Raw genomic sequence first — 26,111 nt, 5'->3', positions numbered from 1 at the left:
TGGAGGCAGCAGCACGTCTCCTCGCCCCCTCCATGGAGGAAACAGCGCACACTCGATGGGGTGTGGTGGACAGCGTGCAAGCCCATGGCAGTGCTCCTCCACCCTGCGTACATCCAGAAAAAGGCTCCCGGGGGTCCATCTGCCTTAGGTGGAAGAGGTCACCTCTGGTATCCCTCCCGCCAACCCTCCCCCCCAGCAGACACTTCTGCCTTCATGACAGTGGTGCCTTGCGCACCCTGTGATCCCCACGGCCCGGGATGAGCCGTGCACCTGCCCCTCCAAGGGCTCCCAGGCGCTGGTTAGAAATGCAGGATCCTGGCTCCTTCAGACCACACCAGATCAGCATCTGCCCTTTAGCAAGGTCCCAGGGGGATGCTCCATTTGAGCAGAATGCTGCTGTAGACCTTTAAAACACTTGCAACGGCCTTTTTCTTCTCATCTCCTGAACATTGCAAGTAGTCCCTATGCTGGTGACACATTGTCGTCTTGTCACTGTTTGCCGGAAGAGGAAGTTGAGGCCCAGGAGGCTTTCCACACTCCAGGTGCTGCTGGCAGTGCCAGTCTCAGGGTGCCTAATCCTGGGGCCCCTCCCCCAGCCCCCGGAGCCTGCTCCCTTTGTGTCTGCCTGCCTATCCACCTCCCTCCTGCCGCCCACGATGCCTTGCCCCCCGCCTAGGCTGAGTCAGTATTTGATGTGCTGAGGAAGAAGAGACAAAGATGGCGGAAATGCTGGGTCCCCTCTGCTGTATCAAACTCTCAGGGGCCAAACTCACCTGAGATTCCCCGAGTGTGCTTCCATTTCCGGATCTCAGTTCAGACTTGGAGAGGTATCCTAGGGTGTGAAGTGGGGGCCACGCTGAAGATGGTGCTGGTGAGAGCCAGAACAAGGGTGAAGATACATGGCAACTCCCCCAAAGGTGGGTTAGGGTGGAGGCCACGCAGGGATGCCCAAGGGAAGGAGCCCTTGGAGGGGTTGCTGGAGGAGCCCGTAGTTTCTGTTGTGCTGGAGTAGGGAGCCAAGGGGCAGGTCCTGCAAGCCCCCTTCTAAGTACTAATACTCCTGGTTTGGGAAGTATTGTTACTAGCACGACCAGCCAACACCAATGAAACATTTTCAGGCTGTGTGACCTTCTTAACCTCTCTCTGCTCTGGATTCCTGGTTTGTAAAGTGGAGAGCAGCACTGTGGAGCCCAGGATGGAAGGGAAGAAGTCTCCCATGGCCTGGGTGATGGGCTAGCTGAGGGCCCCAGGTCTCTTTCCTAAAGGAGCCTGCTAAGGAATCTTGGTGACCCTACAGGGCCACACCGCAGTGTAATAAGAAAGGAAAGTAGGGCGGGAAGAGGGAAGGTTCTGGAGAAAGCCATGCTAGCCACTGAGGGGTCACCATCCTTCTCAAATATACTCCTGACACTTCAAGTTCTTTGCCCCAAACATAGGAATTGGCAGCAGGCTTACTTGCCAAGTTACCTTTTGAAAGTTGACAGGCTCTGGGTGTTGCAATGCTTGGCAAAACCGAGAGTTGGAAGATCAATCAATAGAATAAGCAAGAAAGAACAGCCAGGGTCCAGGGGCACCTGGGTGGCTCAGTCGTTAAGCATCTGCCTTTGGTTCAGGTCATGATCCCAGGGTCCCGGGATCGAGCCCCACATCAGGGTCCCTGCTCTGCGGGAAGCCTGCTTCTTCCTTGTCCACTCCCCTTGCCTGTGTTCCCTCTCTCACTGTCTCTCTCTGTCCAATAAATAAATAAAATCTTTGAAAAAAAGGACAGGCAGGGTCTGAAATCTCTGAGCCTTGGCTTTCTCTGAGCCCTGGCTTTCTCATCCCAGTGTCAGTGGCACCCAGCATAAAGAAGCAGAGGGAAAGAATGGGGTCTCATTTCTCCACACCCAGGAGGTGTCGGTGCAGGGTACTTCCCCAGGCTTGATGGACCTCTGGAGGAGGGCCCTGGAGAGAGTGGAGGACTCATCCCCAGCCTTGGGGCTTTATGCTGGGGGGTCCTCGCTGCTCAGCGCTCTGTCATTTGCTGGCCACCTCGTTCTTGAAATACTTTAATTTGCAATAATTATAGATTCCAAAGTTGCGAAGCACTGTGTCCCATGCCCACATTGCCCAGTTCCCCCAGTGCCTACACCTAAGCACCAGGAAGGTGATACTGGTACAACGTGTGTCTAGTGCCATCATGTTACCACATGTGTAACTTTTTACAACCACCATCCCCTGTTCCCTTGAATTTTTAAAAAATAGGTGTGGGATCCTCCGCTCTATAAGGACTGATTCCTTGATGTTTTCCTGATGGCTGGAAGGACCGTGCATCCCAAATGGGGGAAGCATGGTTCCCATTGTATTTGAGAGCTAAGTGACCCAGTGCCCTCTGTCTTGCCTATATGAAGTCACACGCACATGCACACTCTCCTGCTTTCTCTCTGGAAGCTTGGAAGTATGGAGCAGACAGCTCCTGGGCTGGACAAGGGGAAGAGCCTGTTCTGTGTACCTGAATTCCTTTTCAAAGGAGAAATCAGCGTGAAATCAGACAGTCTTGGAAGTAGAGGTTGCTTTCATCTGTAAGAAAAGGAAACCAACCTAACCGATGGGAAATCACTTGGAGTCACGGGCACCCTACACAGGCAAGCATAGCTGTGCATCCTACAGGACAGCAAAGTCTGCAATGGGCAGGAATCAAAACAACTAGGGGAAGAATTTGCAGCCAGAAACCATAGCACAGACAACCCACGAGGATCGTCATTTTACTTCTTTAATACTAACTTTCCAGTAGAAGCGTTCTTTTTTTTTTTTTTTTTTTTTTTTTTTTAATTGACCCCAGTCCAAAACACAAAGGACTTGCTGGGATCCACCAAGGCTGGATGTTGTCATCATGGACTGTGTTTATGCCAGGTCATCAGCAAACTTGGTCACAGGTAGTGTAAGCAAGGTCCTACAGGGTCAGAATGGGTTCATATTCTAGTCATCCCCAACTGAGAGCATCAGCACCTTGACCTATGTCTGACTCATTTGCAAACAGGCATGTCGGAGCCACACACACAGTAGCAACACAACCCTGAACTTCAGGTAGCCACATGCTCCAGGATACTAAGGACTTAGGTACCCATGGTTAAGGGCACAAATGGCCCTGATTTGTCACCAGGGCGCAGTCATGGATGGACAATGCTGTGCCATAGCTGGGGTTTCTACTCCAGTGGGTCCTTATCAGCCTTCCTCACCCTGCCTCCTTATCACCTGTACAGATACCTGTGCAGGTCATTCTTACCTAGAATAGAACACAGGCTAACTGACCATATTCAAACAGTTATAATACCGCATTTTGATAGGACATTTCATAGTGAGCCATGTTAATTCTTATTTTAGCCCCAGGAAGAATCCACAGTCCCAAAACAGTAGGTGATTCTCAAAGTCACCTGGCTGGTCAGTGATGGAGTGAACCCCATAGTCCACATCTTCGGATTACACCTTCCTGCAGAAGAAGCCCCATCACACAAAGCAGCCTTCCTGTCGCTCCTCTAGAGCGTGGTGTGCGGCCCTGAGGCCTTCCCTGAATTTGCACAAAGAAAAGCAGCTCCCAGCATGGGGAGCCCAGCTCTGCCCTCCTATCTCCTTCATCCTGCCCCTTAAAAGTCCCCCAAGGGCAGGACAGGTGCTTGAGAGGGCTTGACCCTGGTTTTGAATTCTGGTTTCCAAACCCAGATCTGGGACTACAGCTCCATGGCCGTTGTTGAAACTGCTTGCTCGTGCATGAAACCACTCTATTTTCAGCATTTTAAAGTATCTATGAGGCTCTTCTTCCTGAATGCAATTCCTTCCTCTTTGTCTAAACCCAAATCACACTCTCAGTCTTCTCCTCGTGGCTGTACAAGGGCACTTAGGAACTTACCAGAAAGCAAACCAAGATAAGAGACAAGAGAAAGAGGAAAGCATTTGCTTTGTACAACTCACCACGATCCCCTCTCTGATGTGGGGGTGTTCTTCCTGCCCCTGGGATTCTTGGCCTCCCAGTGGTGTAAATCTTACTGTGTTGTCATCTTACCATGTTGCCATGCTGCAACATATGGAAATGCCACATGCCTGTTCACGTGCGTACACACACACACACACACACACACACACACCCATACATTGTTCAAACCTCACTTGTGATCATGGCTATGAAGGACTATGATGTTCTAATATAATTTTTCATTACTTCCAAATATTTGCAAGTGTATAGCCACAGACGGACCACTCCCTAGGGTGGGCTATCCTGGTATCGTTCTTACATAGTCATGAACTTGGCTTCTACTCTGGAGGAAGGTAGAATAAACACTTTAAACCACATGAAGGAGGAAAAAAATCTCCAATGAGTAATTTAGTGAGAGTTCCAGTAAAGAAGAGAGAAAATATTTCTAGGAGAAAGAGGAAGGACTTAATAATTCTTACTGCCATTTTATTTTTTTAATTATATATATATTTAATTTTATGTGTATATATAATAGAGAACTTGACTTAATGAGAAGGGGTCTAAGATCCTTTACCTTTTTATTAAGGAAAGAAGAATGAATTACGTCGAATACATGTTTCTTCTCCATCAGAAAACAATGAGAAAATCTGTAAATGTTTTCATTCAAACCACACATCTCCTTTTGTTTTATTTATTTGTCTGTTGGCTGCCTTTTCCTTCAAACAAGTTTGCAAAGATGACATTTATGTGTTTACGTTGACAATATCCAAAAATGTTAGTGTGACCTTGGAGTGATTGTTTGGTCTTGTTCTAAAGAATCTGATCGTTTTTCTTAGACTTAAGAATTTGGTGTACTCTGGGGATTGAAACTGCATGATTTAATTTAGGTAGAGATAAGAATGTAACACCACTAAATATACAGACTTACTTAGTTAACCAATCAAGTAAATCAGACATGCTTTGAGATGCTGTGGCTGCATTGAATTAATAATAATGCATTGAAGGGTAGATTTGACTAATGTGCACTCAATTTGAACAGCTCTTCACTTCCAACCTTTTTAAATATGGCTAAAAGTATAAAATTAATTATTTAAAACTATAGAAGGAATCTAACCTTCTCGACTTTTACCCCAAATTACAAAGTTAAAAAAAAAAAAATCGCAGTTGGTTGTGGCCCTAATGGAGAGCAGGTGTATGATACTCTGTTAAGCAGACTAATTGGAGGTGATGAGCTTTGTATTGCAGAAGGATCATTAGTGAGGGTGGGATTCTGCACTCCTCCAGTGCGTGGGCCTTGAGCCACTCACACATCTAAAGTATGATTCAGTTCGCAGAAATGCTGTTTATCGCCAGCTCTTCAGGAAAATACTGTTATGCAAGCTCAAGTCCCTTAGTACAGGAACCTCTTGGATTGCCAAGGGACATTTAGAAGGATTTGCTTTGTAGATTTCCTGGTAGCTGGCAAATATCTTTGTAATTTAAAAATAAAGCTAGGGGTACCTGGGTGGCTCAGTGGGTTAAAGCCTCTGCCTTCGGCTCAGGTCATGATCCCGGGGTCCTGGGATTGAGCCCCCCATCGGGCTCTCTGTTCAGCAGGGAGCCTGCTTCCTCCTCTCTCTCTGCCTGCCTCTCTGCCTATCTCTGTCTGTGAAATAAATAAATAAAATATTTAAAAAATAAATAAATAAATAAAGCTAATGGATGTCCGTGATTGCTGTCTGTTATCTAAATGTGCACCTTTTAACTGGTTCCTAGGATTTCTGTAATAACAACCCCCTGAGCTAACATTCATCAAGCTCACATTTGAGGTGCTTTACAGGTATCGTGTTCTTAAGTCTCAGCTTCTCTCTGAAGGGGAGAAAGTGAGGCAGAAAGAGGTGTGGTTAACTTGCCCGAGGTCACCCAGCAAGTGAAATGTCAGAGCTGCATTTATTTTTTATTTTTTATTTTTTTTAATGGTTTTTTTTTTTTTTTAAAGATTTTATTTATTTGACAGAGACAGAGATCACAAGTAGAGACAGAGATCACAGAGAGCCCGATGCAGGGCTCGATCCTAGGACCCTGAGATCATGGCCTGAGCCGAAGGCAGAGGCTTTAACCCACTGAGACACCCAGAGCTGCATTTTGAACGCAGGGTCTGCCTTGTTGCCTCTTTGCCCGTGGATCCTGTGTGAACAAAGACTCAAGGGCCAGGAGGAAGAAGGAAGGAAGGACTGACCCGCAAAGGCTGAGGGATGACCCTTCTGCCTTTTTGTTCTTGAAAATGCTATAGAGAAAATGTTTCAGATCAGGTCGTTTCTGAAAGACGGTAGATGAACATTCTCCAAGTCGTAGGGTTTTAGGTCTGAATGTTTCTAAAAGGTTTATTGACAAGGCCATGTGATACCTTTGTCAGAAAAGTGAAATAAAGAGGAAACAATGTCCAGCATGCTAGAAGAAAGCCTTTTAAAAATTATACATATCTGGATTTACAGATTTGGTCACCGCTACCTGGCCTGGGACCCAAGGCCACTGCTCTGTGGAGAAACTTCTTTGGGACCCATCACCACCTCACCCCCAACTAACTTTTGTTCCTGCTCTGAGGGCACCAATGAACTATATGAGGGTTGAGCTAGGGGTCCTGTCCCTCCTGGAAGTTGTGGGGAGCAGGATCTGGTCCTCTCCCCCCCCCCAGGACCCCAGCATCAGCCTCCAGGTTTGTGCTGGGCCCTTCTTAGAAAACCAGTTTCCAGCCATCAGCTTCTGGAAATAGGTTAGATCACCTGGGCCTCGGGAATTTCCCTTGTGTCTGGGGCTTTGTCCAGCTTCTGAGCCCAAGAGGCCCAGAGGGATGGTTTTCCTGTCTGGACAGTTGTAGGCTAGACCAAACACAGGGAACATAGCAGCAGTACAGTGCTCCCTCTCCATCACGAGGTTCTGGCAGCACCCGCCCAAATCTGTCCTTGCCCCCAGCAAGCATCTGGTGATCCCCAGGAGCTGTGAGGGGTGTTGGGGGGAAGAGGCAGCAGGTAGAAGAAGCTCCCCCCGCCACCCCAGCGAGGTGGCAGTGCCACCATTGGCCACAGTGTTCTTGCAAATTGTCAGGGTGGTGCACCTGTGCAGGTGAAGCGGCTTCTTTCACTGCAGCAGAGACACGAATTGATTTGTCTTTTGAAGACAGGAAAATGGCAGTGGGTGTCAGTCCACACCTTCTTTTTTATGCCACGTCTTTTTTTTTTTTTTTTCCCCAAAGAATCAACTCTCCAGCTTTCTTTGAATGTTCTCATTACCTGGGTCCCCTGGCTGTCCCCTGGAGGCTGGCCCGAGCCGCCCAGCCTGGGCTGCGAGCCGGCACACCCCTCTCTTCCCAGCCGCCGCGCATCAGTAGTTCATCACGGCGCTTGGTGCTGCTGAGCTGACCTACTTTTCCTGTTTGCCCACAGCAGGCTAAGCCTGTTTAGCGTTGTCCAGAGGGGCTGGGCAGAGCAAGGAGCTTTCCGAGTCGTACAGATGGCAGTCTTCTGGGTGAACGTGGTTTAATCTGTTTGCCCTGTTTTCCATTAGTCTAAAGGGTTAGGGCCCAGTACCCAAGGTGACGTGGGGACAGGGTCCAAGCTCAGGCATCCTGTGTCCCAATTCAGCCTGTCTCCTGGAGATCCTGTGGCGTGTTGAATGATTGCTGGGAACCAAGGCTTCGCTCCAAACTTTAAAAACAGATTTCTAAATGAAAGCTCTTCAGCCATGTATCTCCTTACTGGGAAACTGCACTGAGCCCCAGGACCCTCTGCTTGCTGAGACTCAGGATGGGAACTGTCCTTGCCCTCCCTCGAGGGGGCTACCTTCTTGGGTGTATGTGGCAGGGCTGGGTGGCACGGTGGGGCAGCGGGGGGCGTGGAGGGACAGGCTAAAGCCACGGCCCTGCGGAAACAACTAGAGGTCGTAATGAGTTAAGGATGGCAGACGTGGGGGCAGAGTAGGGGTGTCTCCCTGTCCTTGGATGGGACCAGAGCTGGAGGGAGGAAAGGATGGTGTTACTAGTGTAGATGTCTGGGAACAGGGATGGAGGAGGGGTTAGTGTGATGGGATGGTGGCAGCTGGTCATCCAGGCCTGAGCATGGATGCCATGCTCCAGAACGTGGAGTGTGTCCCCCGAGCCGAGGTAGGTGTGCACTAGTAGGTGTGCATATCCCCTCCAAATACATAACACATGCTTACTGCTTTTATTCTTTGCTGAAATCTTGCTGCGTTGCTGCTTGTGGGCGTAGCATAGTGTCTGTTAGAGTTGTTCAGGGAAAAAACCCGTGGGATCAGATAGGCATGATTAAATAAGCTGACATATGAGAAAGCCAGAAGCTAGTGCTTTATCTTTTCCACTAACTCCTGTGTTTGTGCATAGCAGAATGCCTTGTGAAAAGTGTCCTGGGCCTGCTCTTTCCGATGGCAAAGCCCTGACGGAACCATCCTCACTCTGGGGCTTGTGTCTGAAACTCTCCTGGGCCCCCTGAAGCCACCACCCCCCACCCCAGCCTGGGGAGAGTCAGGCTGGAGGGCAAATCGTGCGTTTCCCTGGGTCGTTTCACTGGACATGTAGGAGAGGAGAGAACGCAGTCTTTGTTTTCAAAAAGAAAAAAAAAGACCTCCTACTTTCTCTTGCAGTTTCTTCAGTTTTATCTGGCCAGATGGGAGGAGAGAGCTCTTCTAAAATGCCTTTCATTTACAATATGAATATCTGAATGTACAAAATGGCAAAACTGGAGGTTTCCAGTCCTGCCAGGGAAACACCCACTTGGCCTCTACACGGTGTGAAAGTCAGGCCTTTTTGGACCCTCTGACGGCTCTCCGCTCGCTTAATGAATGGGCCCATCTCGGGCAGTGATTCCCCCACTGTCAACCGAGGGCTTCCTGGTGGAGGTGCTTGAAGTCTCTTCTCCTGGGTGGACTGGACGCTTCTTGGTCTGTGTTTGCGTCTGTAGGGCAGGCCTTTCCTCAGACTCTGTGTGTGCAAGGGGCTGTGTGTTTCTGGAAGGGAAAATGGAAGGCAGGTGTCCAGCGAGGCAGGGAAGGAAATGAGTCTATGCGGGAAATCATCCTCCATCCAAAGCTGGGTGGGGCAAGGGTGTGTGTGTCTAGAGATGGGATGGTTTCTACAGAACGTTCCTGCCTTACATCTCATGAAGGCAGCTTGTTCACTGGCACAGGCACAGGCACCCCTTTTCCTTCCCACAACCCCCGTCAGGGGCTGCTTTTCCTGCGTGGGCTGGACCTCTCCTCGGGGCACCCCCTTGCCGGATTCCCTGTGGCTCAGTCTGTGCACTGCGTCCCCGCAGAGGCACATGTCGGGTGTGGCGCCCATGAGAGGGGTGGTGACTTTGAGCAGGCAGAGAGATGTTGCCCAGGGCGTGAGGCCACCATCTGCTTCAACAGGTCTGGGTGTCTGTCCTCAAGGCCATTTTCCCGACTATGGGCACCAGATTCAACCAGACTCGTGTCAGGTGGGGAGGCTTGTCCAGGCGGCTTGGTGCACCTGTCAGCCCTCCCTACCGCAAAGGAAGGCCTCGCAGGCCAGCACCCACCTCCCCTGGGGGGATCATTCTCAGTGGAATTGTACCACAGAGAGCCAACAGCAGGAACACCAGGGCCTCTAACTTCGTGGATACCTGTGAAAAGTGAACACGTTCAATACAAGTCACCATAGGGTCGTGCAGCATGAAGAGGGTTCCCATGGCCTCTTCTAAGCCCACGGGCTTGCCAGGAGCTGCCTGGCTTTCACAGAGGACAGACTGCATTCCCCCATTGAAACTATAAAGAAAAGAAAAATCTTTCAACGAGTGGGGAAGGAAGAGGACACAAAGTAAGGTCGTTTGTACCAACGAGGTGTGTGGCGTTGGGTGCGCAACTCAGAAGGTCCTGGTCACTCTCATCACAGAGTTGTGGTCTCTGACCACTGTGCTGTGAAAAAGGCAGTGATTCGCCTTTCTTGCCCACCATCCTCTGCTTAGTGCTTTGTAGGGGTGAGCTGCCCTCCTGGGTTTCACATAGATGGGGGGAAAGTGGGCATTGTCCCACATTTGCTGTGAGGTAGGCCTGCCCAAGGACTAAGGGAGAGGCCGCCATGCTCAGTGAAGGCAAGAAGGCAGAGGACATTCAATCTTAGATCCTGTCAACTCCCAAATTAATTTTGTTTCCTCCCACAGTTAGCAGTTTGCATGAGACATTCCACATTTTTATTAAACATTATTTGAAGCTCTGATGTGAAACCCCAAATTCCACAGCCTGGGTGTCCAAAACAGGCCTGGCCTCTTATTTCAAGGACATCTTTTCCCTTGGCTCTCCTTGCACACTTGAGCACAATGAGGATGAGTGTTCCCAGGCCGGAAGGAGCCTTCGTACCGACGGTGACATGGAGGGGAGACGCTGGCCGGAGCAGGGTTTTATGGATTCATTTCTGTTTGTCAGTGGCCGCTGACGAGCGGTCCTCAACAAAGGCTCTCAATGACTCAGCTCTGAGCATGACTCATTAATCTCCTCTTCCCCTCTTGCTGAATTTTATAGGCATCTATTGTCCACACCCTGACCACACACTGTCCCCCATCGGATTCTCTGGTTGACTCAGGTTTTCGCTGTGGTGCCTAAACTCCTCATAAAGGGGCCCTCTGAAAGGAATCTGAAGTGATTGGGACGTAAGATTCATAGGTGGCAAGAATAATATGTCCTTCGAGGATGACCCTCACATCCAGATGTGGAGATGATTTTATTTTGGAAGTTCTTTGCTGACCAGATGGTGTCATTTTACGTTTATCTTGTAACAAAGTTTCTAACATTCTCTATCCACTCCTTCATTGCTCTGTCACTGTTTCCCTGAATAATGAATCATCAGACCCTTGGAAGGGAGACTCATGATCCTAACCAGCAGATAAAGCCTCAGTGTTGACCGTGGGGAACCTTTGGTATAATTCTTGTGTGTTCGTGGAAGCTCGTTGAGGTTGGGGGCAGGGTGTCTCATCTCAGACTTCTGGGAACCAGGCCCAGTGAGGCCCCCACAAGGCTCGGGAGGCACAGCTACATGGGGGACTTGCGGCGGTGGCCAGGGGGACGACGGATGGGCCTGTCCACCTTGCATTTTCCAGGTTGCTGGATGTGCCAGAGTATGGGGAACATTTCTCCGTTGGAGGGGATTTGGGACTGCAGGAGCGGGTGGCGCTCAGATTTTCACTGCCCGTTTCCTTTAGAAAAGCTATTTTTTCCCCCAGCAAATGAATCATTGCAACCAAAACAACATTCCCTGGAGAGGAAGAATTAAAATGTGGAAGTTATTTCCTAGCCTCCCCCAAAGGACAAAGGGAGACAAGTAAGCATGGCAGTTCATCAGTGACTGTTTTTCAAAGCCTTTCTATTTAAGTATAATGAGGAACAATTGTTATCAAGTTTGCACGTAGAAGATAAAGATGTTGATCCGAAAGGACATGAGGTCCCCTCACCAGAGGCTGACTGGGAGGACAGAAGGCACACTCACTATTGACAGTAAATAAACCCCAGTGGACTGGTGGGGAGGGATGCGTGTGTTTGGTATTGCCCCTTTTGATTTTGACACATTCTTTCTTTTCCTACTTTTTTTCTTTTTAATGAACTAAATTCACCGGATTTGGTCGGTACAGTGGGGAGGATACTAGGATTCCCCAGATAAGTTGGATCCTATAATTCAAACCATTTCTCAGCCAATTTGAAAATGTCATGGTTTCATTTTGTAAAAACAATGGCCTGCAACACAGTAGGCTTATAATAGTCATTTGGAAGAAAATTCAAGATGTTACGGAAGGACCCACTGACCTACCTTGGCTGTACAAAAAGAAAGTAAAAGACCCTGAAGAGGAAGGCTGAGTATTGATTCTTGTGATTCTATCTGGTCCCCAAGCCTGTATTTGTAAATAAAGTTTTATTGGAACACAACAACACCCGCTCATTTTCATATTGTCTGCAGCTGCTTTTGCACTACAACAGCAGAGTTGAGTAGTTGCAGCAGAGACTCTATGGTCTGCATCTAAAATATGTCCTAGGTAGCCCTTTGCAGAAAAGCATTGCCAACCTTTGCTTTAGAATAACGTACTCTACAGGTATATTGCATGTCACCTTCTTGGAGACCCAGAAATGAGCTTTTAGTCCCCGTGGGGGTCTCTGTTGCCTGAATGATTCATTAACCTTCCACCTCCCTGCTGACATACTGTGGGACCCAGGGCAGATGTGCTATGAGAAAACGGTCATGCTGCCATTTGCAGGCCCCTGTTCACCCAGGGTCAAACTTCCAATCCATTGTATAGCAGTAGGAGGCTAGGAGAAAGAATGTTCCAGAACCCTTAAGGTAGAAACTTCACCTAGGTAATGAAAATGTCATGTGCTGACCTCACTTTTGTTCTTCCATTCAATTAAGGTCAATAGCTCTTTCTTGAGTACATCCTCAGTCATTCTGTGTTTATTCCATTCCCTTCTCTCCCTCCCTCCCAGCCTGACAATGACCAATCTCTGCTGAGTTCCCACTGGACACCGTGGGCAGGCCCACCACTCCAGGCAGTGTGTGGACATGTCTGTCTGTCTTTCTGCCATGGTCCCTCCCCCCACTGCACACACACTTTTCAACTCTGACTGGTAGACAGGAACAATAATCCCACCCTGTTCAAAGGTGTTTTATAGGCTTAAGGACCAGTTTCTACTGCTTGCTATTTAGCTTGTTATTGTTACTGATATTGTGATCAATAGTAGCTAGAAATTTTTGAGGATTTATATGTGCCCGAGTCCTGTGCTGGGGGTTTCTCACCAATTCTCTTGTTTTTTTCTTGGCACCGGGCAACAAAGGAGGCTCTGCTGTATCCCCACGTCACCGGAGAGGCACAAGGGCTGGCAGCACACCTCCTTGCCCAAGGTCCCACCGAGCTACTGAAGGGCAGAAGCAGGGTCTCAGCTTGGGCCTGGTGACTCCAGCCCACCACGGCCTTTTCCTCTTCCCAGAGGTGGATGCCAGCCCCAGGAACTCAGAGACCCAGTGTGTCCTGCTAGCTCTGCCTCCTGTCTCAGCAGTTAGGGGACAGAGCCTAGCTGGTGCTCACTGGTCTTGCTGGCTTAGATTCTGCCACTGGGCTGCTTCTTGGGCCGAGCCCAAGGGGCTTTACCCACCCCATCCTGCTTGGCGCTCTCCACCACTCTGCTTGCTGGCAGGTGTGGCAGGAACACCCCTCTGTGGGTGCCTCACGGCTGGTAACATACTCTTCCCACCCATACAGTCCTTCCTTTCTCTGGGCAGGAGCACCTCTTGGAAATGTTGTCTGTGTGGCTCCGTTCACCCTGCAGGGACCTTGCTGCTGTGCATAGAGCGTGTTCATTGAAATTTAAGGCCAGTCAGAAGAAAGGATGATCCTGGAGTCTCCTGCCTTAGCAGGGCCTCAGGCCCCCACTGGGAATGGAAAGGTTAGGACCATGATGGGGGGCTGGCGTGGGATGGGTGGGCATGGGTTGGATGGGTATGGGGTGGACAGGCCTCACCTTGAGGCCTGGCTGCAAGCATCCCACTGGCCCTTTTCTGCACCCATGCATGTAGACCTACTTCTTATGAACAGCTCACACCATCGCTGCCTGGTGGATGTCAGCTTCACTTTAGGAATGAGGGAAACAGAAACTCAGGAAGTTTAAGGGACTTGCTCAAGGTCGTAGAGTAAGTGGGTTGGAATTGAAATTTAAATCAGCCTGTCTGAGAAGTCAGAAGCCGGAGCACGTGCAGTGGGCCATGGGTAAAGTACTTGAGTCCCCTCGGAGAAGGCACAGCCCAGGGTGGCTTCTGCTCACAGGCCCTGTGTCCATGAGCAGGTCCCTCAGAAGGGTGGCACTTCCTGATTTGTAAGGGGAGGTCATCAGAGCCAGCCGGTTCTACCCATAGAACCAGATGGAGATAAAATGAGATTAGAGTTTTTCAGCATTTTGCCCTGGCAGGGGGTCAGTGAAGAAGCCTTGGGCCCTTCCTGCAGAATGTGAAGGGGCTTTTGCTTTTAGTTAATAGCTCTTGCACACACAGCAGTTTTTGTTTTAATTTGTGGTCTTCAGGACATAGTTGTGCCTTAAAATGTACTTTGTGAGTACTGTTATTCTGGACTCACCACGGTCATTGAGAGATTTGTGGAAGTCGGGGTTGGGCAGTCACACCAGAATTCAGACGGGGTGTGGCTCTGGCTCTGTCTGACCTTCCTTTCTTCCCCCCGCCTGCCTGTCCATCCCTTGCTTCTCTCCTTCATGCCTCAGATACTTACTGAGTGCTCAGTATGGGTAAGGAGCAGGGCTGGGCATGATGGTATGTGTGAAGATGGGTTATGCCTCGTCCTTGACATCAAAGAAGATGACCTGATTTTGAGTGTTGGCTGTGGGCCAGGCTTGTGCTGGGTACTTTCACATGTACAAACTTAATTCGTTCTAGAATTGCAGCTGTCCTCTGAGGGAGCTACCCCTCGCCTCTCTGATCAGAACCTCAAGGGCCTTCCCATTCACGCAGAACGAAAACCAACCTTTGTCCCGTATGGATGCCCATGGCTCACTTCCCTCAGGTCATAGCTCAAACGTGGTCTTTTTTTTTTTTTTTTAAGATTTTATTTATTTATTTGACAGACAATGATCACAAGTAGGCAGAGAGAGAGGAAGGGAAGCAGGCTCCCTGCTGAGCAGAGAGCCCGACACGGGTCTTGATCCCAGGACCCTGAGATCATGACCTGAGCTGAAGGCAGAGGCTTTAACCCACTGAGCCACCCAGGTACCCCTCAAACATGGTCTTAGTGGGCCTTATGTGAGTCCCTAAAATACCAGAGCAGGACTCGAGCTTACTACAGTAACCCCAACCAACCCCCAACCCTGCATCGTGTCTCCTTTATTTTTCTCCAAAGAAGTTACAAGCAGTTGACTTATTTACTTATTTACTTATTTATTTGCCTGTGGCTTGCTCCCATCGCCCTCTACCTGCCCCCACCCTCTAAGAGCCATGAGAGCAGGGGCTTTGCAGGTTGCTTGGCACTCAAGGACTACCTGTTGAATCACCAAACATCACGTTAGTGCCTCAATGAATACACCCCATTACCTCTTCACAGAGAGAAGCCGTGTGCAGGGACCAGAGGGCTCAACATGGTTCAGCTTCAGTTTTTCCCAAATTAGATTCTACACAATCTAGATTCAACACAATCCCAATCAAGGTTGCAGCAGCCATTTTTATAGAAATTGACAATGTAAATTCCAAAAATTTGCAAGGAAATGCAAAGACCTAGAATAGCTAAGAATCTTAAATAAGAAGCACAAAATTGGAAAGCTCACACTACATTGCTACCAAGAATCCCTATAAAGCCAGAGGAGTTAAGATTGCGTAGAACTGTCTTAAAGATAGACAAATACAAGATACCACAGAGTTGGGAAACAGAGCAAGCTTCCCTAAAGAGCAGATTAGCTGCCTTCAAATCATGTGCTCAGAATGTTTCCAGGTGAAGTGCCTCTCAGTTGAAAGCTATGGGCTCAATTGTCCATCTGATCCAAGATCAATGATTATGTATAAAATCTAAAAACAGAGAAGATGGTATATTCATTGTATTTTTTTGAGACTGAAAATTGGATCTACCACTTTAAATTAAGCAATTCTGTATCTGGAAAAGGGGTATTTGAAAGTTGAAGAAAAATGTTGCACATACTATGTGTAAATGTCACTAACATGTAGTTTAAAGATAAGTTTAGCACTACCTCAGGCAGGCGGTTAAGGACAATATCACAGAGATTGTATTGTTAATACTCTTGGTATGATGTGATAACAATGGCTCTTTACCACTGTGGGCTTCCTCCTAAAAGCCTATATGCCCAGTCTGACCGTGAGAAAAACATCAACAAACCCAAATTGAGGGATGTTCTACAGATAGTCTCCCAAATTCTCAAGGTCATCCAAAACAAGGAAAATGTGAGAATCTATCACGTCTACGTGATGCCTAAGGAGACACAATAACTAAGTGTAATGTGGTGTCCTAGATGAGATCTTAGGACAGGAAAAGGACATTAGGTAAAAACTAAGAAAATATTAATAAAATATGGACTTTATTTAACAATAGTCTTTCAATGATGGTTCATTAATTGTGACAAGTGTACCATACTAATGTAAGGTGTTGATAATAAGGGATACTGGATGCAGGGTATGTAGGAACTGTCTGTAATGCCTTTGCATTTTCTGAAAAGGCGAAAGAGTTCTAAAAAACAAAGTTAATTTTTAAAAATGTTTATCTTGTGTGTCTGTGTGCCACCGAAACCCTGTAGATAGATAAACCTGAATAGATTCTATAAATATACATATAGGGTCATATGAGACATTTGATCAAAATGCCACTGCAATTCAATAGGGAAAGAAATGTCTTTTCAGTAAATGATCCTAGAGTACCTGAATGTCCAGATTGGAGGGGAAAAAATTTTAATTTGTAATGGATTATAGATCTTAATGTAAAAGCTAAAATGATAAAGCTTCTAGAAGAAAACAGGATAATTCTTCATGACACTGAAGTGGCAAAGATTTCTGAGGACACACAAATCACTGACCATGAAAATAAAAATTTATGAACTGGACTTTATCAAATTTAAAAGTCACCATCAAGAATGTGAAGAGGCCAGCCACAGACTGGGAGAAAATGTTCACAAATTGATATCTAGATCTAGTAGAGTCCTGTATGTGGAATAGAGAAACTTCTACAGATCGGTACAAGGAAGACAAACAGCCCAATTTTTAAGAAGAAAGAAGGAGGCAAGAAAACTTGAACAGACACCTCGCAAAAGAAGCTATCTCAGTGGTCAATAAGCACATGAAAAGATACTCAGCACCATCAATCTTAAGGGAAATGCAAATTCAAATCCCAGTGAGCTCCCACAACACACCCCCTAGAATGACCAGATGCAAGAAACCATTACCAAGTGTTGGCAAGAATGAGCCACTGGAACTCTCACATGCTCCTGGTGCAAAAATAAATTGTACGTTCATTTTGGAAAACAGTTGGTACTTTTTAATAAACTAAGCATGCCGCTACGCTATGATACAATAGTTGCACTCTGAGATATAAACACCCAAGAGAACTAGCACTTGAGACTTGAGTGTAACTTATACTGGTGATGTTAATTTTGACCCCTAGGGCAGGTGGTGTCTGCCAACATTCTTCACTTATAAAGTTGCCCTTCTCCTTTGTAATTAATAAATATATTGAGGGAGATACTTTAAACTATGCAGATATCGTGTTTTCACAAACTGTTGCGTATTAATTTCAGCACCCATCAATGGAGCTTGCCTGCAACAGTTATTACTACGAGGTACTTGTGGTGATTTTCTGTTTCCTATATTCCTTCAACATTTATGAGTTGGAGTTGTTCTGTAAAGGAGATCTGCCCCCCACCACCAAGTGCCCCTTTATTTATTTGTTTAATTATTTGTATCCGTATGGACTCATGAATAGTTTCTTCTTTGGGTTATAATCTATCATTACTGATTTTGTGGCTTAAATAGTTCCAAGGATCTTCTCTGCTAGGCTCTCTTTCCTCAGCCTCTCATCATTATCATGTTATTATTTCTTGAGTGTTTAGTTCCTAGAGGCATGTGCCTATCCTTCAAATGTGGGGAAATGTAAATGTTTTGAAAGACTCCAAATAGTTTGTGTTCCAGAAAATCCAAGAAACCCAGAACTGAAAGAGCCTCTCAGGAACGAACATTACTGGCATGCTGGGTATCCTTCCTGTCCCCCTCCAAGCCTCTCCACCCTTCTCTCTGCACCCAGAGTTCCCCCACACTGACGATGTCATGGGCCCCTCGCCTCAGCCTTCTGGGTGGTGTAGCCAATAGGAGACACCAGCGGGAGATGGGACAGGTGGAGAGGGAGGTGAGGTATTCATTCCCTTGACTTCTCTCTTAATGAAAAGTTTTCTTCAGGCTGGCTGCATCCTTCCACCAAATGCCCCCTCCCCTCTATGATACACTCCTTCCAGGTCTGGGAACCTATTTCCCTCTGGTCCCTTCACCCTGGGAGGTGTTAACAGCTTGTCTGATACCAATCCTAGGTAACCATGCCGTCTCTCTCGGTTCCCCTAGACCCCACCCACACCTTTGTAACAAAGTCTCATTTCCTGTTGGGATTTTGACCAGTAGATACCGTAAATGTGTAAGGCACTTAGAACATGTGGTTGTCCTGAGTAAAGATTCTGTAGCTTCCCTCCATTGTCCACTCTGGGGGTTGATCACATCAACAGTTATTTTCCCAGCCCCAGACAGAATCTTCTCTGCCTTCATTTAAGCTCCTTTTTCTCTTCCTTGGCTGTGTGGTTGTAAAAAAAATCACTGCTCAAAATCCTCATTGCAAACTGTGCAATTGAGAAGAGTGGTTGCCGCCTCTTAAACTTCTCAGCTGTTCTTTTAACCAGAGTTCACAGAAAAAGAATTTCTGTCTTTTGCCCCCCCCCCCCGCCTACCGCCCCCGCCTCCCCCCCCCCCTGCCGATCCTGTGTACCTTTGGGCCCTGTCTAGCTCCTCCACATCCTGAAATAAGAGGATGGCTCAAAAATACAGGGGTGGGGGGTACAGCCGTGTTCATAGAGGCATCACTTGTGATAATCAGAAGGTGGAGGCCTCTCAGTGTGCGTGGATGGATGACTGGGTAAATAAATGTGATAGAAACACAGTGGACTGTTATTCAGCCTTAAAAAGGAAGAAAATCCCCATAGACGTTATGACATGATAAACCTCAAGGACATTATGCTAACATTGAAATAAGCTTGCCACAGAAGGAAAAATACCTGATGACTCCAGTTATAGGAGGGGTGTGGAGTGGTCAGATGCAGAAAGTAGAGTGGTGGCTGCCCGGCCTCGGGGAGAGGGAATGGGGAGTTAGTGATTGAAGGACACGGAGTTGCAGTTTTGCAAGATGAAAGGGTTTCTGGAGCTGGTGGTGATGGTTTCACAACAGTGTGAATGCACTTAACCCCTGAACTGTCCACTTAAAAGTGACACATTTTATGTAATGTGTATTTCACTGCAGTTTCTTTAGTACAAAAAAATAACAACAGAAAACAACCATGGAGGGGCCCCTGGGTGGCTCAATAGGTTAAACGTCAGCTTTGCCTTCAGCTCAGGTCATGATCTCAGAGTCTTGGAATGAGGCTCCCTGGTCAGCAGAGTGTCTGCCTCTCTCTCTCCCTCTGCCCCTCCCCCACCACTCATGCTTTCCCTCTCTCTCTCTCTCTCTCTCTAATAAAGGGAGGTTATGGGAGACAATAGGCTCAGTAGGCGTGGAGCTCCCATTCCCCCGGGGAACTTGGCTTAGGTGACTTCTCTTCATACAGGTGCAGTTGAGCAGAATAGTGTAGACAGGGATCACATGAGAAGAATCAGGCAAGGAAATGGGAGGGACAAGGAAGAAGTGAAGTAGGTATAGGTCATCAAGGCTTCATGGATTCAGGAAATGTTTAAGGACCAACAAATATAAAACAGAGAAAATGGGGTGCCTGGGTGGCTCAGTGGGTTAAGCCGCTGCCTTCGGCTCAGGTCATGATCTCAGGGTCCTGGGATCGAGTTCCGCATCGGGCTCTCTGCTCAGCAGGGAGCCTGCTTCCCTCTCTCTCTCTCTGCCTGCCTCTCTGTCCACTTGTGATCTCTGTCTGTCAAATAAATAAATAAAATCTTAAAAAAAAAAAAAAAACAGAGAAAATGGGGTTGATAAAGAACAGCTATTAGTCACTTGTAAATTTTCACTAATGACTAAGCAATCCCAGTAATCAAGGTAACCCCAGGACTCCGGAACCTCAGGAAATCAACAGGAAGCCCACATCCCTCCCATGAACATGCTCTGTCTTGGGGGGACCCTGGTGAAGGGCTTGGCTTGGCTGGGTCCTCACTCACACCCTGGACACATGCGTAGCGGACGCTTTCCTGGGAGCACAGACCTAGCACCATGTTTTTCGTGTCTTAAAACTTTGACCAGATTCCATCTGGAAAACATTAAGCACATGCCCATTTGCAGATGTGGTAACCCATCTTAAATATGACACAAGCCTCCACTGTTGAACGGTATGTCTCACAAAGCTATCCTTAAAACATGGTGGCTGTTGACTGAATGGAGTGTGTGTGTAAACAGAGCGTAAGCTTTGGAACTGCAGAATTCTCCCTCCTCCTTCAGTTCCCACCTGTCCCAGTGCAGCCAATGCACGTACCAAACCAAAATCACAAAACCAGATTATCTTAGACAAAGATTCATTTGCCCCATTAAAACGTATCTACCCCTTGAAGTTTCGAGAGTGTTAATGTATTTGCAAAGTGTCGGGTTTTGAGTTCTGAGTTCAGACCCTCTGAGAACAGAGGCGTGTGGGCAATGGTGACTCAGCTCTTCCAGGGTCCCCACCCTTATCCCAGTCACTCTGCCTGCTCGGCCACCATAGGCTTCACCTCCATTCCCCTGCAGGCTCTGGCCTCATGGACACCTGGAGATTGTTTCTGCTCGGAGAGCTGGCTGGAGGAGGCCCACCCCAGACGGGACCCTGGGAAGAGTGTGAATAAAATAAGGAGTCCGAGCCATGGCTCTGAGGCGTAAAGACTCGCAGGCCTGCGTGTGGCAGAGGAACCTGGATCTATAGGGCTTAAGACATCCAGCCAGCTGTCTGGGAGACTGCAGGCTCTGGGCGGTGAGGTAGTCTCTGATGACTTCGGGCTACAAGAACATTCCTGGATTGTTACTTAATTTTTTGCATCTGTACGCCTCAACTGTCTAGGGAAGTATAAATGCCTTAAAGGGAGGATTAGGGCGCTGTTTTTTCCTGGCTGCATGTAAGAGGGGTTTGTGTATTTGAATGAACAGATATATAAATGATGTCTGTGCTTTCCACTATCATGGGCACCTTGCAGGTTTAAGATCTGGGATAAACAGATACTTTCTTGAGCTGGGTCTAGACAACGGCTGTCAAAGTGTGATCTGGGGACCCCTGGAGAGGTCAAAACAACTTTCCTAACAGTAACACATTATTTGCCTTTTTTACTCTCGTGTATATACAGTGAACATTTCTAGAAGCCCTTTGACTTCTGATAACTGCATGGCTCTGACATCTAACGGAATGAGTGCTTGCATATTTAAAATTTCTCAGTTTGAACCTGCATACACAAGAGCTCTGCGGTGTCCTCAGTCATTGTTGAGAGTGTAGAGGGTTTTGCTGGAACCCAAGTTTGAGAAGCTCTGGGCTCAGGCTTGTAGGTTAGATGAGAACAAAGTGATGATACCCAGACAGACCTGTAAGAAAGGTCTAGAAGCAGAACAATAATCATCTGTTCTTTTTTTGCAGGAAAAACTGCATAGAAAATCTAATGGATGAAGATGAGAAAGACAGGGCAAAGAGGTAAGAAGAAGTGGGTTTCATGCCTCGGCCTGTTCCTTGTGGTCTGCCAGGCTTCAGAGTGTTTGTCCTCACTCCGTATGGATGAGAACACCGGCAAGACAGGCCGCTGGGGGACAGGCTCTTGGTATCCACTGTCCTTGAAATACTGCAGTGCTCTACGTAAAAAAATAAGACATGTAGACCAGCTCCCTCGATTTTGTTCCTTATCCTGAAATTCCTCATTGTCTGGGACTTGCCAAGTGGTTTATATTTTTTACACGTTTGTGTATGAAGCCTTTCAGAAGCCACTGGTTACCGCTTTCCCAGCACAGACACTGCTTGGTAAGGCAGCCTGGCCAGGCATGTCTGGGTTCAAATCCTGACCCCACTGTGGGAGTTGCCCGGCTTTGGACAATAACAGAGATCATCCTTCCCACACACTGAGCACGTAGTAATCATCCTCGCGCACTAAGTTTTCCATATACCCGGTCCCAGTTTCTTCATCGGCACTTGGAGATCCCATATCTTATGCACTTATGGGGTTGGCCAGAAATCCTAGCTTGGTAGCTGGTGTGTCAGAGCTGTTATAACCCTATCCTTGCTTATTCCTACACTGGGTATTTATTGAACTCCTACTGTGTGTGGAGTCATGGAGTTGATAGTTAGAAGGTAAAGAGCCCTCGAATGTTCTCAATATCACACAGTTCGCCCCCAGGGGCAGTTACTATACTAGGCTTCAGGGCAATAAAGATGACATGAGGAGGACACAGGTGAATGGAGGTGGTCGGTAGGTGACGACAGACCATCAGGCTGCAGGTGACAGACCTGGCAGTAGAGTGTACTCTCCAGGGAAAGCCTTCACTCAGGCCTGAGGACAAGCCTTCTTCCTCCGGTCTCATCTTTCTGCTCCCGCCATTGTGTGTGTGTGTGTGTGTGTGTGTGGTGGGTCCCCAGTCCTCTGTGGCAGGCTCTCAGACAGCTGCAGAGCTGAAAGCTTTGCCTGCTTCCCTTCACAGGACCGACGGCCTCATTGTCACTTGAATCCTCCAGCTGCAGTGGTGGGCCCTCAGAGGTCCCCTAGTTTGGCATCCACCTTCCATGGCACCTGTTGGGGGGAAAGGGTGGCAGGCATGGGAACAGCAAATCCCTGGCCACTCCAGACCTGCCCACCGTGAATCGCAGGGCACAGGGGGAATCTGCATTGCTTGTCAATTCCCCAAGTATTTCCTTACAGAACAATCGGAGCCGCAGAAATGGCTAGAGGTATAGGTGAAACGGGGTGGGCCCAGAGCCGAGATGGTTGGAACTGGAAGGTCAGGACTGGCTGTTCACCATACACTTATCTCTGCCGGTCCATGTTCAAAACTTTTCTCAGGGCGCCCGGCTGGTGCACTTGGTAGAGTGTCTGACTCTCAGTTTCGGCTCAGGTCATGACCTCAGGGTCCTGAGTTGGACCCCATGTTGGACTCTGTTCTTAGGGTGGAGTCTGCTTGAGAGTCTGTCTCCCTCTCCCTCTGCCCCTCCTGCTCATGCTCTTTCTCTCTAAAATAAATAAAATCTTTTTTTTAAAAAAAGGAAAAGAAAATGTTCTCTAACAAAAATCTACATAGACAACAATTCAAGCAACACCCCAGTTTATTCTGAAGTAACACGCCCTCTCTTGGCATGAGGAACAGGGCTCCCCACAGCGGTGCTTCTCAGACCTTAAGCCACAACCTCCGAAGGTCACAGAATCCGTGAGGTCCCAACCAACAAGTGGATGAACAGACCAGCCCAGAGCAGATGAGCATGGAATCCCCCTGCCCTCCGTCATGGGCAGGCTAGCTTCCAGTTCTTTCCTCCAGTGTTTGGCCTCTCGGTCCCCTCGCAGGTAGCCATGGAGTAGGCTCAGAGGTGGACACCAGCCCTGTCCCAGCTCGTGAATTCCAGCACACCCTCCCCTCTCTCAGCTACCGTCTTCTCACCCACAACATCAGGCAGTCATTTCTGCCCTGCCCTCCTCCAGGCTGATTTTGGGAATCAGCCACAAAATACACAGAGAAGCTCTCGTGTGTGTATGCACGCACATGTGCACGTATGTTAATCATCACATGTATGTGAAAATGCAGGACAATTTCATACATTGACAGGGTATTCTTGTTAGCATCACGAAAAGCTCAGCAGCGATGGCCAGTGGTCACAGACTGCTTCCTGGATGCCCTAACCCTTTGATGTTAAGTCCTTTCCTGTGCATTCTCTCACAGCATCTCAACATTCCTTTGAGGCGTGTTTCCCTGTTACGCCCATTCTATGGATGAGGGAACTAAGGCTCAGTACCTGCACACATCCAGGACAGTGAGGCCGCTGGCCAGCCTTCACCCCCTCTTGACCTCAGAGGGGGAACAGGTCTAGAATGTTTGGTAATACTCAGATCCATTTGCCAGAACACCAGAAATAACACCAGAAATAATATCCCTCATAACACTTGGAAAAAACCGGGACAAAAGGACCACAATCCTAAGATTATCTGCATTTCAAAACCTCTACTTCTAGCAGGCTCTGTAGCAGCATGAGAGGCCCTTCCCCTAACCCCACCTGGAGGTCTGATAGGAACAGTTTGCACTCACATGATTTTTTGTGTGTGTGTGTGTGAGATTAGAAATGCTCAGCTTCAGCTCAAAACCCTCATTGTCTCCAGAAAACACGCGCTCCATTGGGCAAGTTTTCCAAAGCTTTAGGGGATTCCTGGTTTGTTTGGATTGTTTGATCAAGTATTATAAACCAGGACACAGTTCCGCGAGTTCTGTGAATTCCCACGCAAATCCGGGGAGTTTTGAGTGCCCGTTGTATGTCAGAACTGATTGCTGGGTTTTTTTTTTTGAGAGGAAAAATGCAGAAACACAGGCCTTGAACTTAAAAAAGGGAACAGTTTGATGGAGAGACATTTGGAACCCCCAGATAACGAGGTTCCCAGTGGACCATTTTATGGTCCAGTCATACACCTGCTTTTCTAATTCTGGTGTGACGTAGTTTTGTGGTGTGTGTCTGTGTGTGTGAGTGTGGTCATCCAGGAAGCAGTGGGCAGGAAGTGCACAGCTTAAAATGAGACAGGCCTGCCTTTGACTCCTGACACTTTTACTTTCTGTCCTTAGAAGAGCTACTACACTTCTCTTCACTGCAGTTTCTTCCTTTGTGAAATGGGGCTGATGATAGGAGCAGCCTCTTGGTAGGGTTCTGGCAGGAATTAAAGGAACACTGGAGAAGACACGGGGCTAATAGGGAACACTAAGGTGTCCAGAGCCCTCACTGTGTGCCTACAGCATTTTGCAGGCATGACCTCTGTGATCCTCACAGCAACCCCACGACCTCGGTTATTATTGGCCCCATTTTACAGCTGAGAAAGCCGAGGCGTGGGATCACACAGCCAGTCAGTGGCAGGCGAGGATTCAAATTCAGGCCTTATTCCGAGTCTGGCTCCTAACAACTTCCCATGACAGTGAGTAAATGGGAGCCTTTTGGGTGACCACGTGCCCAAGGGGTAGGGGGCAGAGAGTCCCACGGGAATCCTGGCTTTCCAAAGAAAGCCAGTGTCTGTAACTTGGCAGTATTGTAAGGTACGGCTTCCCTCATTTCTTGAGAGAATGGAACGCTGAGAAGAAACTCGTTCATGATGGACTCTTCCTTCTGGCCCGTATTAAGTGATTAGTTCATCAGCATTCATTAAAGTGACATTCATCTCCTACCAGCTGCAAAGTTCTGTTTCCATTACTGCGTATGTTTTTGTCGCAGGAGGGAAGACGTGTAGTGAGATTAGAGCCGTTGCTGCCTTTTATTAATAAGAATGAAGAGTGTCAGGCAGAAGGAGCCAATTCTTGGCGTTCTCATTACAGCGAATGCTGGTTTGCACACACAAGCTGAAGTCAGGCAAGAGGGAGATCCAGGACGGCAACCGAGAAGCCCATACATGCACGTTCGCAGAAGCCAGCGTTGCAGAAGGAAAAGCCTCAGTTGCTGGGAGGCTGCTCATCTCCTGGTTTCCCCAGGGGTAATTTATCGATGTGGACCAATGACTGAGACCATTCAGTCACTCTCCGGTCCGTATTTGTTACCTAAGTAATACACTAAACAAGTGGAAGAAAATGAGGAGGCTATGCAACATTACCCTGCCCTCAGAGGGCTTCGGGTAAGCCGGAGAGGCATTCTGGAAAACAAGCATAAAGGAAGAGATGTATCCTGCAGGGTCTGTGTTGAGCGGAGCTGAGGTGATGATCGGAATTCATAAGCTCTGTTTCTCAGCCAAGTGCTCTTGCATGGAGAGGAATATGGTTAAGAGGAGGAGACTGGCCTCATTTTATTGTTTCATTGCTCTGGATGTAAATTCTGTAGGTCTGAAAGGAAAAGCTGGTCTGATCCATGAAAGTTGTAGCCCACTTGGAGAACTCCAAGTGGGAGTTCTCCTGATGCCTCTGGGTGCAGGCTTGGTGCAGAATGAAAAGCCTGGCCCTCTTCATGATGGCTTGATGTTTCCAGCTGGAGCCAATCATGCTAATTTTGCTGGGATTTTCCTTCATAGGCTCTTGACTGGGGAGTTATGCACATCATCGTAAGCCCCAACACAGGGAGGAAAAAATGGCAGGAAGGAATGTTTGAGACTTCCTTTCTGTTTGTTTTGTTTGGTGATTAAGGCAGTAGCAGGCCTTGCAAGAACGTAGATATATCAGGACACACGATTCATTCATATTACCCTGTAATTTCCAGATGAGTGATTCTGTATTCCAAACAAAGGGGAAAAGTAGAACCATACTCGCAGGCAGAATGC

At 47.8% G+C, this 26,111-nt stretch overlaps 1 protein-coding gene across 1 annotated transcript in view; it reads left to right on the top strand.

The window, feature by feature from the left end:
• Positions 1-26,111, top strand: part of LOC111155908 (neuronal PAS domain protein 2) — a 152,207-nt gene that overhangs the window by 51,201 nt on the left and 74,895 nt on the right. Inside the window, exon 2 of the mRNA XM_022516372.1 lies at positions 21,281-21,334. Within this exon, the coding sequence (XP_022372080.1) occupies positions 21,303-21,334 (32 nt within the window). The 5' untranslated portion in view covers positions 21,281-21,302. The remainder of the gene's footprint in view (positions 1-21,280; positions 21,335-26,111) is intronic.

The sequence above is a fragment of the Enhydra lutris genome, unplaced genomic scaffold, assembly GCF_002288905.1.
Source record: "Enhydra lutris kenyoni isolate GAN:26980312 unplaced genomic scaffold, ASM228890v2 scaffoldscaffold44, whole genome shotgun sequence".
Classification (NCBI taxonomy): domain Eukaryota; kingdom Metazoa; phylum Chordata; class Mammalia; order Carnivora; family Mustelidae; genus Enhydra; species Enhydra lutris.
Note: the sequence above shows the minus strand (reverse complement) of the source record. Positions and strands in the feature narration are given on the sequence as shown.